The sequence below is a fragment of the Wasmannia auropunctata genome, unplaced genomic scaffold (genome assembly GCF_000956235.1).
Source record: "Wasmannia auropunctata unplaced genomic scaffold, wasmannia.A_1.0 LD336057.1, whole genome shotgun sequence".
In the NCBI taxonomy this organism is placed as follows: domain Eukaryota; kingdom Metazoa; phylum Arthropoda; class Insecta; order Hymenoptera; family Formicidae; genus Wasmannia; species Wasmannia auropunctata.
Window position 1 is genome coordinate 1,367,318 of NW_012026833.1, and position 14,743 is coordinate 1,382,060.

Here is a 14,743-nt window from a genome sequence, read left to right on the forward strand (position 1 = left end):
GATATATTCATGCGACACACCGACAGGACAAATGGCTGAATGAAGGGTCCGATAACGGAGGGACATGCATAATGTATCCCCTGATGAATTTGAGACGAGTCGACATTATCGTGAAGATTTTAAATGAAAGGCTATATATAATTACCGGCGGAACAGTCTTACGCGGGTTGGGGAACGGTCGGGGAAGATAAAACGAAACCTCGTGCCCGTAGATTAATTTCGAGCGGGCTCTCATCGAAATTTGATTTGCTTTCACGAATTTCGTTGTGATACTGATCTTCGGATTTAATGAACTCGATTATCGCAGGAGTTAACAAATAATGATTGACGGAATCGACGAATGACGGATCTAGTTGTTACAGAGTCGTTACGTTTATTCGCCCCGTAGCCTCGCGCGAATAAATAATAATCACATCTGTCGTTGTGGTTATCGGCGGAATAAAAGTCGTATCGTCCCGTGTCGACTGAAAATAACTAGCGCCGATGATCAATCAATCGTTTGCCCCGGGTAAACATTCGGAGAGAGCACCGATGTAATAGGAATAGCACTCGATCGATCTTGTTGCTGCTCGAACGATTCGGGGTTATAAATATCCGTCCGATATTCCGCCGGCCGGAAAAGTCGGGTAAATAAAAGCGTGTTGCAATCCCCGACATCATTATTTCGTTTGCCGAGTCGCGATCGTAATGTTAATGTATACGAAATTTTGACACTTCGTATTTCATTCGTATATATTTTTCAATTTAATATTTGTTTCTCGAGAAATTTCCAAATATTTTTCTGTCTTCCGAATATTTTACTTTGTTAAAAAAAAAAAGTTTTTATTATAAAATGTAATCGCACGCGGGAAAGAATAAATGCTTTTTGCGCGCGCGCTTCTCCGCGGACTATCTAATTTATCGCAACGTTACGCCGAAATATTGCACTGTCACGCCGGTGTATTTCCACGAGTAATGAGTGTGATTAGAACAAACGCGGATAAACTACGTAATTGGATCGCTTGCAAGCTTATTAAGACCATTTCGACAGTTAAAGTAGCGGTAACTCGATAACGATCACGTTTGCGAAGTAATGCAAATTAATTTATCCGCGGGTTTAAGCTTTCATCGCTTGTTAGCATACGTTCCGTAAGCTTAACATTCGCCGTTGTTTTACGGCTCGCGTACGTGTACCTATGCTCGCTATAAGCGAGCTACGCTTGACTCGCTAATTCCACATCGGCTGCGAAACGCACTGGCTGGGACTTTGCGTGCGACGCGCGGAATAATGTAATAACGTGGAGTGTTGATAGAGAAAATATATTTAAATATTTAAGAATACACGCGGTGTGTTAACGTATATGTATGTTGCGAGAAGCTCTAATGGACATACATATTTCTGCGCGTCACTTATTTCATGCCTTAATGAAAAAAATACGGAACGCCTTGAATAAATTATACGCGACTCGTACTAGTTAGCGCCGATGTATATCAGAGAAAGAGAGAGGGGGTATAAAAAATGCAACTACGTGAAAATCAACAACGTATATATATAAACTTATTCGGTGAACTTTTATCGAATTTATGTAATGAATATTGAAATTTGATTCGACTGATGATTAAGATACTTAAAAATTTACCGTGTCATTTCGAAACGTCAACTAATTTGATTCGCTGCAATTTATTAAAAACACATTACGCTCTTAACGAGAAGCAATCTTTCCGTCGTTCATGTAAAAGTTTATTAAAATTTACAATGTGCACATCAACGATTTTTCGCTCGACGAGCGTATTTCGATCGACTTTTTTTTTTACTTTCCACAGCGGCTGCTAGCCTGAAAGTTTATTAATGCTTTTTCCCTCTTATCACTCCCTGTATAATAATGAGCCGCGATATAATAATACGATACAATAATGCGCCGCGACTCGCACGCGAGATAAAAACTGATGTACGTAAAATGAAATTAATACAAAAGTGCCGGGAGACGCTCTCCGGCGGAATAAATTAATTCTACCGAGCGGACGAGCATAATTAATATCAATTTCGCTAATAGATCGTCTCCCCAATTCCCTGGGGAAGCCTCCCTGAGTTCCTATTCGTCGCCATGCCTCAACGACGATTTCTTTGTAATACGATTAAAGCGATCTGCGGAAATTATAAAGAAAGCCGCACGCTATATACGAATACACACGCGAGCGCTTCGCCCGCGCCTCCATTTACATTCGCGACAAAACGTGACGGCTGCGCGTAATACATGTTTCATGAATACAAATAAATTCTACAATATCGAGACATTCGAGACGCCATACCCCAAAATTATGGCTCATTCTTTAGCTCGAAATACTTGCGAAATCCATTCCCTTCGTCGTACAAAGCTTCTTTTTTCCGTATCTAATATCAAAAAGTTATATGAAATAATGTATAAAATGTAACGCACGCCCCCCCCCCCCCCACACACACACACACACCGTAAAATTATAAAAGTATAATTATGCCGACGGAATGAAATCGATAAAAGTCTGTTCTTCGCATGCGATACGCAAGATCCTGCCAACCGTTTCGGACAGGCCTACAATTAGTTTTACCCGAATCCTCGAATTCTCGAACCACACTCGAGCGTGCAACGCGGGCACATGCAACCGCATATACGCCTGTGCATGCCGTGCGGTAAGCTCTGCGTGCACACAAAAGCGCGTGTTTCGCACACACGGACGAGGATTACACACGCATACACACGTGCACACACGCGCGTACAATACGTACGTACACACTCGATACAACACGGGTAAGGTAGCTTGTCAGACAGGTATTATATGTAATGCCGCGGTCGTGGTTGTCGTCGGGTTAAACTACATCGTGACTCTCCCCGGTTGCTCTTCCCTCTTCCACTCTTTGTCCTCTCTCTCTCTCTCTCTCTCTCTCTTTCTCCATCTTTTTCCTTCCGTCCTTTTCTCATATATTCCTCTCGTGTTTTTCCCCTCTTCTTTCATTCGCGGCACCAAAGGTCCACTTTATGATCGTTCCCTCGAAGGCGGTCGAATCGAGTAGCTGTTTTTCACCGCGCTGGATCCCCTCGCGAAGTAAGGATAAATGAACGGCCATTATGTGAAAGGAGCCAAACGCTTCCACGTCAAAACTGAGAAATGGACTTTCAAAGTTTTCTAAAGAGAAAAATGTGCTCCCTTCGCCGTGACGGTAATTCGTAGGATTCTAATGTAAAGTTTAATCTACTTAATAAACGACTGCTTGAACCCGCTTGAAAATGTAAGTGCCTTGAGCTCGAAGTAGATAAAACTGACGTTTGGTACCTTTCATGTAAAAAGCCCGCGTAAAATACAGCCAGCGTGCATTTATGCGTACACGGGAAGAACAATTTTGCTGAATCCAAATCTGAAAATAATTTTTGTTCAATAATCAAAATAACTTTGTACGAAAGTCAAAATAATTGCTAGAATATCAAAACGTTTTTTATATCAATGCTTATCAGTTTTAACTTTCGAACAAATTATTTTGATGATTGAATGAAAAATTATTTTCAGATCTGTTTTTAGCAGAATTTTTAGACCTTTCAACAAAATCGTTCTTTCCGTGTACGCTTTCAACGAATGGCAATTTTTGTTATACTTGTAAATTCACGCAAGAGAAAACAAACAGCTAAACGTGTATGGATACACGTACGAACACATCCGGTAAAATTACTTTTAATTAGAAATTAATTCCAGCGGCGATTACATCGAGAGATATACGGGGAGGAAATGCTCGTAGAGCTGCTTGCTACGCATTAGATAACATCAACGTGAGTTATATTTTCTGCGAGTGATACTCTCGATTCGCGTTGACGCATCATTACGTCTCTGCGAGCATCTGGTAGGATGACCTGGCCTTCTCTCTTTCCTCGCTTTGTTCGCCATCGAAAGAACAAACGACGTAGCGGCGCGTAGCTAGACGCGAAAGGGAGTTCCTAAATGGCCGTCCATAATGGCAGATTAGGAAGTCCATAAATTCGTCGAATTCCCAATTGAATGGCCGACCAATCTGTCCGAGCCTGCAACCATCCATCCAAGTTTTATTACTTTCGTCGTTCGCTGCTGATATCCTGCTGCTACATCCTTTCACCTCCCGTCCTCCGCCCTCCGCTCTCCTCCTCCCGCATCCCCATAACTCTTCCATCGCCCTTCACCCCTTTTTCTTTCTCTCTCTCTCTCTCTTTCTGTCCTTCGACTCGCGCAGTCTTCTTCCACTTCTTTTCATCTCCTTGTTATTCCTCTTCTCTTTACTCTTTGGCCGGTTCCATCTTTGACTCCCGGCGAGACACGAGAAAAAGATGAGTGAGTGAGTGAAAGAGAGAGAGAGAGAGAGAGAGAGAGAGGAGGAGGAGGAAGAAAAAGAGAGAGAGCTCTGCCAGCGTGTTATATCGGCGAGAGAAATAAAACAGCAACGGAATCTCGAGCATGTCTGTTCTGGTTTCGCGGCTGCTGCCTCTTCGCGCCGCTTTACTTTATAGCAAATTTATTCGCTCTGCCCTTCCACTTCCGTTCCTTCGAGACTTCTCTCCTCCGATCCGCGAGCGTGATTATGTTTAGAAATGTAATCTTCATGTAACGAGAAAATCTTAATGCACGAGTGGCTCCCAGAAATCTCGGGGACTCTGAGAGAAATGTTTACAGTTTTATAGAAGAGCCTGCATTTCTACAATTAAACGGAATAAACAGAATTTCATCGTCCACCTTCTTCCTTGAGAAGCTTAATTCGCCAGAAGCTTTTTATCACCGCGGTCTTTAATTAAAAGAGCTAGGGATAAGTATGACATTTCCGTCGAGGAGGAATCGATTTTATACATTCATTAAAGCAGTCTACAGCAGCGGCACTCGGTGGTTTCGCGACAGTCGTGCAATTTGCATTTCGACGATATGTCAAATGCAAATTGAATTTGTCGATTCCGTATCCTTCCTTCGTATACGACCCCATATCTCGTGCTCGCGTTTATCGCGCCTAACGAGACGACACGTCGTCGATCCGCTCATAATAGGCACATTAAGATCCCTCCCTGAGAAATTTTCCCGGGAAGCGGGCGATTAAGAAGGCTGGCGCGATTTCTTTCGCGTGTACGCGAGCCACGCGCGCTCGGCAATTACGTAAGGCATTCGACACGCGTGGATAAGTCAAATGAAGTCAAACGAGTTATATTTGCAAACCGCGCGCACGCAGCGACGAAGACGAGAAGGAGGACGACGACGAGGATGACGACGACGACGACGACGACAACAGCTCGCGCCGCGTCGCCCGCCCTCCTCGATCGGTCCCGATTTGCGTCTCCAGCTTTATAAACGCGGCGCATTAATAATTCCACGAAGCTAACAGGTTAATCTCCAGCAATAAATGTCATACGCGCAAATGTGTAATTATGCGTACGTGCGCGTGTAACTAATGACCGGCGATCGGCCGACAGAAGTACTAAACCGCCGATAACTCGTATCGCAATAACATGCGTTTCCACTGCGTGCGGCGCTCGTTCGCATTGTGAACACGATCGCCCTCTAATTGAAAAAAAAACTTATCCAATTTTTATTTTTATTTAATATTTTTAATACTTTTTTATTATTTTAATTTAATATTTTTGTTTTAATTTCAATTTTTATTTTAATTTTGATCTTTTACGCTAAACTTTTTTTTTACTTTTTGAGTGTTTTAATTAATAAGCTAAAAAGAGAGGATAAAAATTAAAGAATTACTTCTATTCTATTTAGCACGAAAATATAATTTTCATAATTTAATTTTTAGAGCTGATTATTCTGCAGGTATTTTGGCTCTTCAACGTTAAATATAGCCGGGCAAAAAAGTTATTTTGTCGAAATATTTATATCCGTGTTTAAGGATCTTGATCCGTGCGATATCTCACGAGCACGTTCCGGACATCTTGTACAGAAAAGCATTACGCGAGATTGTGAGAGGGCTACACGAACGAGCCACTAATACAATTACAGGTTACCACCGTGAGCGAGGTGTGTATCGTAAAGGCGTCTATCTCCCATCGGACCTGGTTTTGTCGATGTCAGGGTAGTTTAGTTGGATCACAGAGACGTTGATGAAAGGATGCTTGTCGGTGACGCGACGGGGCAGGGGACGGGAAAAGGAAGGAGACGAGAGGAGTGAGAAGCGAGGGCGGAGGAAGAAAGAGGGAAGTCTCTCTCCCGTGGAGGGAAGCTAGAGTTATACAGCTTGTTATCGATCTTCGGAACATCTCTCGCTTCACCTCGACGGAATCCTGCTCTTGCTCCTTCTTAGGTCTTCTCCGCCTCCTCCTTCTCCTCCTCTTACAATCTGCCCTTCCTATCTCGTCTACTGGGTGTCGCTTCTTCCCGGCTTGCAGGGCTATTTGGAGTATCTGCTCGTTTGGATGATAAATATTACCGCACAAACATACACTTCCGAACTTTAGTTCTTTGATAAATAGGGACTCAACGCTTAATTCATCAAAATCCTTTAATATGTTAAGTAAATTTGCATTCAAGAAACTTAATACAGTTAGGTAATTATAAAATAAAATTAATATATGTTCCGTATATTTTTATATTTATATTTCATGTTTATTGGATTATACGGCGCAATTGAAATCAATATCCATATTGTTGCACAAAGTATTTTGTATAATAAGTCGAGAAGGTTGAAAGACACTTGGGGGAGAAAAGAATACGCGACTTCTCTGGAACGCGTATCTTCTTCCATCTGTGGGGATCTTGAATACATCTCGTTTCTGAAAAGACCTCCGCCGTCGCGACCGCGAGCTCCCTGAAGCCGAAAGAAAATCCACTTATTTCCAGACTGATCTCGGTCGATGTTGTCTCCGGGCGCCACAGGCGACCGCCATTCGGCGAGGACAAATAACGCTGCCCCGTGATTTCACGTTTCGCCTGGCAGCTGCACCGCTTCGTTCCGCTTCGCTCTGCCTTGCGGACTTTATCGAGCGCGCGATATCGCCGGTATATCATCTGACCGCATCGCAACTATTAATCCCCTCCACACACATACGCGGTCACATATATTTTTAATATTATTTTCAAAATATTTAAAATGCAATTTATACATGTTCCGTATATTATTTGAAAATGTCCAGTATTAAATTTAAACTTTATTTCACGGATTAAAACGTCTGTCTGGTCGAACGATTGTCACGCTAGAAAAAAATTATCGTGTTTGTAATCCGACGGTTACGAAGCGGCAAGCAAGTGCCGTAAACAATATGTCAAAAAACCGCTGGTATTTCTTTTATCTTTTCGTTTGTCAAACAGCGCTTGTCGACGATTTTTCTCCCACTGAAATGCTAATCCGTCAAAATCGGGCTTGACGTGAAATGTGCACGCTCTCTCGAAGTTTAATGCTTCCCTCGGCACGTCGATGAACGAGACACCTGCCTCGCTCACGAGTCTCGGTAGAGACTTCCGTGACGAGTTTTCGGTATACGAGGAGAAATCCGCGCGCCGTACCGAAAGCAATCTCTCGTTTTAGAGCAACGACCGCGATTGTCGTCGCTCTCCGGAGGGCGGCTAACATCGGACGTGATTTCACGTGACAGCTGTTATAACGATGTTGAAGCCAGGAGAGCTCTCGAGGCATCGAGATATCGTCGCGAGAAGAGATTAACTCGTCGCTTTACGGCGCGGATGCGAGAGAGAGAGAGAGAGAGCGAGAGCGAGAGAATGAGAGAGAGGGGGGGGGGAAGAGAAAAAGAGAGAGAGAGAGACACTTTTCTTTTTCTCGTCCTCGTGCGGTTCCCCGGGTTTCCTTCGACCGCGACCGCAAATCTCCCGCTTCGGAAAAGAGCTCCTTTATCGTCCGCCGGCTTTCAGGAAGAGGAAACCCCAAGTCGGCGCGTCGGACGCCCGCGCCGTCTCTTCGCCGCAAGCGAGCGGACAAATAATGCCTGAATGTGACTTCGCGCGAGCAGCTGCGTCGACCGCAATCTCTGTGGAGCGAGCCGCGCGATTATTCGTTTACTGTGTCGCGGGAAATTCTATTAACTCTAGGAGAGAAGCCGACCGCGAGGCCGAACGTGAAACTTGAAGTTGAACTCGTTTAATAGCTATTATCATGTATAAGACAGCATCATGAGAGCACGTCGGTCAGACGAAGATAACACGGACAGACATCAGAGATGCGGTCGATTTTTATTTTTATTCGTATCCCGATTATCTTTTCTATTTTGCTTTTTTTTTCTCACTAATCTTTTCGACGTAATAGGTTTGCTCTATAGATTTATTCAAAGTAAACAGTGTATCGATGTGAGATCGTGAGTGCTTTTTCAAATTATAAGAATAATTTGATCATTTGCCACACACTCGATCACCGTCAAAGTTCACGTATATAGGTATCACGTGAAAGCAGAAAAATAAAAGAAAGTAGCATTAGTTCGGGAGAGGAGGGGGGAGGGGAGGAGGGGGGGACGGATGGGATGAAAAGGCGCGTGACGGGGGGGAGATGTGCGGATTTATCATCATCCCCTCGGTGCTCGCCCATACGTTTATCTTCCGCGGCAAATGGGAATGACGTCGAATGCGCGGAGGGGACGACTCAATCAACCAAAATGCCCCGAGGTTTCTGCCTCGCGCGGCGAAAGGGACGGGGAGGAGAAACAGGAGCGAAATGAGGGGCACGCCACCGCCGCCGCCGTCGCCGCCGGGGTGGAGAAAGGAACAACGAGACGTCCTCTCCTTGTCTCGCCCCCGAGACGACCGGGGAAAAAGAGCGAGAGACGTGTGTCTGACAGATGGAGAAGAAACACGGTGTCATGTGTGGCTTTTAGGAACTTCGGTCGCCTTCCGCCCGTTTTTATTGTTCTTTTTATGCGCGCCTCTATTTTTTCCTCCGCGTATACGCCGCGCCGCTCGCTTCTTTATTTTCGGGTTCTCGATTCACAATCTGAGTCGGCGAAGAGAGAGAGGGGAAAGAGAGAGAGAGAGAGAGAGAGAGTTCGCAGATGCAAACGACGAGGCTCGTTTCGGCGATCCTCCACGAACGTTTTCATTCCGGGCGGAGGTGTCTATTTTTAAACGGTATCCCATCGGGAGAGGATCGCCTCCCGAAGAAAGAGTTAATCCGAGCGATGAAAATAAAGAATCCCTTCTTCGTATGGACTCGGTTTCATCTCCGGCTGGTATTACGCACTTAAATTATCTTTTCTCTCGAATTTAACGGCGTGTCTCATCGTTTCAAAAGAACGACCTCTCTCGGATTTCTTTCTTTCCTTTTTTTATTTTTATTTTTCAGCCTTACAATTAATACTTTCACGAAGCGCCGGACGGTGTTCCAAGAACAAGGTTAATGCAAGACTATCCCTTTCCCATGCTCGCAGATCACGTCGTCTGTTCCTCCGAAGCTTTGACATTTGAATCTGGTGCGGCGCTCCCCCGCGGTGTCGATTCGATTTACGCCGATTCGACTCTCCCTATTACGCGAACGCGAAAGTAATTTAGCCGCGCCTGCACTTTGTGTGGAACACGGGAGTCCCGCGTGGCGGACGCGGGAACACCTGCAGCATCATCGTCGAGATCACCTGCGAAACGCCGCGTTTTCTTGCACGTGCACGGGCGAGATATTTTCAATTAGCGGCGCTGATCGCGCAAGAACGAAGAGAGCCGCGAGGGGGTAGGGGGGTATAGGGAAGGCAGCGGCGGGTGAGACAGACGCGAGTTAGCTCGTCACAGGTTGCCACGAAACTTATTACGCGATGAAACTGCTCGGAGGGGCCCCCGGGGGTTAAAACCGCCGTATTTTAGGACCGGTTTTTCCTTCGCCGCAGCTTTACGCGCGTTGTTCCGTCAGCGAAGCGATATACAATCGTGCTTCTTCGTCCAACGCGCGAGATCCTCTTTCTTCTTCATCCATTTCTTTCGCTTCGAGCGTTGCACAAAGTTGCGACATGCATAAGTCTTTTTTATTAGAAATTACTGTAGATAAATGAGAAGAATGCACCCTTCAGATTTATTATTTCTATATCAATACCTATAAAATATTACGTTTTAAAACGAATATAAATTAATTAAATTTTAATATCAATTCGTATTATTTGGAATCACGGAGATGAAAAAAATTTAATTACAATGTTTGTACACTGTATATTTTATATATTTATATTTGAAATTTAAAGAATTATGTACCATATCAAGTTTAATAGCTGGATAATAGATATATATGCTAAATAAATATAGATATAGTTATTTTTTTATAGCAGAAATTCACATTAGCAGATTTTAAAATTACAAACGAAATATAATTTGCGCTATAATTTGTTTTAGCGTAGTTTTGAAATTATTGATATTAAAGACAATTATGAAACTCGAAGAGTCCCTTCTATCGGTTATTACGATGCTAACATTTTCCTTCTATTGCAGGTGTACTAGTAGTGAATGTTACGTGGCGGGGTAAGACGTACGTCGGGACGTTGCTGGACTGTACGCGCCACGACTGGGCGCCACCACGTTTCTGCGACTCGCCGACCAGCGATCTGGACGCCCGCACGCCTAAGGGTCGCGGTAAGCGCGGCCGCGCCGCGGCCAACTCCACGCCCGGCAACGACCTGAGCAACTTCACGGAGACGAGGAGTTCCGTGCACAGTAAGCTGCGCAACGGCGGCAAGGGTCGTCGGGGCGCGCAAGGTTCACCGGCGGCCAGTCCGAGCCCGGCGGCGTTTGTGCCGCCGCGGCCGGATCCGGCGGCGAAGCGGAAGTCACGCGGACCCGAGGAGGATCAGCAGGACAAGAACAAACGGCGGGCGCCGCCGCCGACGCCGCCCAGTGGTTCGCCACCCGCTAGTCCAGTATTGCTCGAGTGTCCCGAGCCGAACTGTAGTAAAAAGTACAAACACATCAACGGACTCAAGTATCATCAGAGCCACGCGCACGGTTCTGCCGACGATGATGACACCAAGGAGGGTATCACCAGCATGTCGGAGAACGACGAGAGCAATATCGAGGCGCCGAGTCCCGCCACGCCGGTGAAATCGCCGGCGGATAAGCCCGAGGGCACGCCGGTGAGAGCGGCGAGTCCACCGGCGGCGGGACTGCCACCGGAAACGCCACCGCCGCCCCCGCGGGTCCCGTCGCCCAGCATAGAACCGCCCACGCCTGTGCTTGCGGACAAGAGTATCGTCAAACCGGGCGTGCTCAGGTTCGGTCAGGACGATCTTCCGGCGCCTACTTCCACGGCGCCATCGAGGCAGCAGCAGCAGCAGCAGCAGCAGCAATCTGTGCAGCAGCAGCAGCAGCAATCTGTGCAACAGCAGCAGCAGCAGCAGCAGCAGCAACAGACTCAGTCGTCTTTAGGCTCATCGAACCCACCCCAGAGTCCCAGTCCTCATCCCAGTCAGTCGCCCAGGCCCGTGCCTTCGCCGCATCCGAGCACGAATATTCCCCAGCCCCTCAACATACCGCAGCCACCGCAGCCGTCTCAGATGCAGCAGTCGCATCAGTCGCAGAATCCTCTTCTGCAACAACCACAGCAGTCGTTGCAGCAAGTCGGCCAACCGCCGCCGCAGCAGCTACAGCCTGGCGTTGGCAGTCAGCAGCAGCAGCAGCAGCAGCAGCAGCAGCAACTGCAGTCGGTTCAGCAACAGCTACCGCCGGCGCATCAGTTGCAATCGGTGCCGCATCCCCTGTCGGCTCAGCTGGGTCAGCCCGCGCAGGCACACGTGGTGCAGTCGTCCGGGTTACAGCAACAGGCCAGTCTGCAAAGCATAGCCAGTCAGCATGCGGGTTTGCAGAATCTTACGAGCCAGGTGTCGCAGCAGACGGGTCTACCGCCGCCGCCGGGACATCCAGGCCAGGGTGTACAATCGCACTTGCAACAGTACCCGACCGCGGTGTCGCTGCACGCCGCTGCGGCGAAGATGCCGCAGTTCAAGGTGAAACCTACGGCCGCGCTGATGCCGGAGCAAGACAAGAGCAAAACGAGCGCGGACGCGCGCGCACCCAAGCCGCAGGGCTACAAGAAGAAGTCGCGAAAATCGCCCGGCGGCAGCCCGCATCCGTCGCCCCTCGAGGCGCCGATCGTCGATTCGGCGCGCGATGACGTACAAAGCCCGGCCTACTCGGACATATCGGACGACGCGGCACCGGTGCTCGAGGCCGAGCCGGTGGACAAGTCCAAGCAAAGTCAGGAGAAGGACAACAAGGCCACGGCGCCGGCGCATCTGACCCCGCATTTCAGTATGTACCAGTACTACAGTCAGCCGCCTTACCTGGTGTCCAACGTTACGGACAGTAAGCCGGTGGTAGATCAGAAGCCGAGCGATCTTACGCCCAAGCCGGAGATGAAACCGCTCAACATACCGCAGATGCCTTCGATGGCGAGCTTGCAGAGCGTCGTGTCGGAAAAAGAGAAGAAGGAGCTGAGCCAACCTGTACCGCAGCCGCAGCAGCAGCCGCACTACTATGGCGGTTACGGTGGTTATATGCCGCCGAGCTATGCGGCCTACCAGCCACCGCAGCCAGTCTCGCAGCAGCAGCAACAGAGTCAGCAGTCGCAGGATCAGGAGTCGCACGAACAGAAGGTTAAGATCAAGCAGGAGCCACAGCCGCAGCCGAGTCTGAAGGACAAGCAGCATGAAAATCATCAGATACTCAAGGAGAGCATCGAGATGAAGAGTCAGATGAGTCCGTACCACGTGTACCACAGCTCGCAGAGTCAACGAGCGGCACCGCCGCCGCCACCTCCGGGACCTGTTCAAGACGACAGGAGGTATTATTTGTATCCTAGTGAACAAAGGAGAAAAGAGGAATCGAGCAAACAGAGTCAACAGGCAAAGGCGCCACCGCCCAGTCCGAAGCACCAGCCGAAGCAGGAGAAACCGCAGGATCTCGGAAAGAGCGAGGACTCGAAGAGCAAGCAGGAGGGCGTGAAGCCGACGATGGAGACTCAGGGACCGCCGCCACCGCCTACCTCGCAGTACGCTTACATTCATCCCAGTTACATGCAGCCGCAGCACTACGGAGCGCTGCCATTCGATCCGGGCCATCCGGTCTACCGCGGCCTCAGTCCTATGCTGGTGCCCGGTCCGTATTCGAGTAACCCCTATCTCCACCAGCTGCCTAGGTATCACGCGCCGGAGGACCTCAGTCGGCCGCCCGGCGGCAAAGCGCTGGACCTGCTTCAACACCACGCCAATCAGTATTACTCGGCGCACAAGATACACGAGCTTCAGGAGCGCGCGCTCAAGTCGCCGACGCCCAAGACGTCCGCGGCGTCCGCCAGCCCGTCTTCGGCAGGCCCAACCCCCGCCCGGCCCCCTAGCGGCCCGCCTACGTCGGTTGCGGGCCCGGGCCCACCGCCGGGTCAGGGTCAGCAGCCGTCCGGCAAGCAACAGGGTCAACCGGGTAGTCAGCAGCAGCAGCAAGGTGCGGTGGATGCCAGCGGTGGCAGCCTTGGCAAGGACAACAGATCGCCGCCTCCGCAGCGACACGTGCACACACATCATCACACTCACGTGGGCCTGGGGTATCCCCTATTGACGGGACAGTACCCCGCCCCCTACGGAGGTAAGCCTCTCGTCAGACCCTGACAGTAAGGCGACCCGCGGGACCCAGTGAAGCGAGAACCAGAGAGAACGAGAGAGAGGCATGAGCGTAATGGCGTGAAAACGAACGCTTACATGCGTTAGGACCCCGTTTTCGTTTGCGTCGTTGGCGTGCCGCGTTTCTCTGGTGAACTCTTAAGGACGAACGAGTCGACGAAGCGAGTCGAAAGCGTGTTGAGAGGTGCCGAGCGTTTGCGACAGACCGCGCTTTGCGAACGATAAAGGTGAACTCTCAGGATCCATGCGTTTTAGACTTGAAGGTGCGTTGCGTTTTGGAATAGCGCAGCAGATCGCCGAGAACGTAGACTCGGTATTCGTAGGCTTTTTATTAAATCTCGAATTCTTCGAAATGACATCGTGAACGAAATTAACAGCCGGCCTCTAAAAAGCATTTTAAGTGTACCGATGCGATGCGACTTGTAAGTGCGTTTTAAATACGTGCGTTCGCACACACTGACATGTTCTCGGTTCGAGGTCGAATTTGGACAGTACAAAAAAAAAAAGAATACGACTTCGACGACGAAATAAGAAACGGCGAACGGCCAATTTTAGTTTCGGAACGAATCCGGACGAATGTCGTCCGACAAAAACGGGTAAAACTCGGCCAGGTATTATTTAGAGCCTGAGTGTCTATAAACCGTACACCATATTGGTGCATAAAAATTGAAAGGAAAGAAAAAGGAAAGAAAAAAAAATACATGTGGCTCTTGAATGTGCAACAAGGAGACTCGCGCGGCAGGAGCACTCTCCGTTCGAGAGTCGGTCCGCGCGCAGAGTCCTCCGCCGAGGTACTATTTTATTACCAGACCAATAAGAGACGCGCTTCTTCTTTTGTACAAAAAACAAAAATATTAAAATGCGTGAATATCGATTGAACCTCTTCTATACGTGGGCTCCGCGTCGAGGACCCGACACGACAATTGTAATTAATTTATCTTCGATTGTACATTCTGCGAGCGCGAGGGAGAAACGACGCGGTTCGCTCGCGCTATAGCGTTGCATTTTTTGAACGTATATATATATATTGGTCGTCGGGGATTCGTGCACGTTCTCTCCACTGCGGGGATTTAAAGTATCGATTTAACTCAGCGAAACGTCATTTTTCAGTTTTAAATACTTCAAATTCAGAGCCTTAATAATGTAAGCTTGATTTAAGCGCAAGAGAAAATTCGGTATTTCGTTTGAATGACGTCTAT

The 14,743-nt window shown here is 48.2% G+C and overlaps 1 protein-coding gene across 1 annotated transcript in view; it reads left to right on the top strand.

The window, feature by feature from the left end:
* The window catches only part of LOC105450744 (zinc finger protein 608), a 66,352-nt gene that overhangs the window by 48,810 nt on the left and 2,799 nt on the right, over positions 1-14,743 (top strand). Inside the window, exon 4 of the mRNA XM_011690731.1 lies at positions 10,369-13,509. Coding sequence (XP_011689033.1) covers positions 10,369-13,509 — 3,141 coding nt within the window. The remainder of the gene's footprint in view (positions 1-10,368; positions 13,510-14,743) is intronic.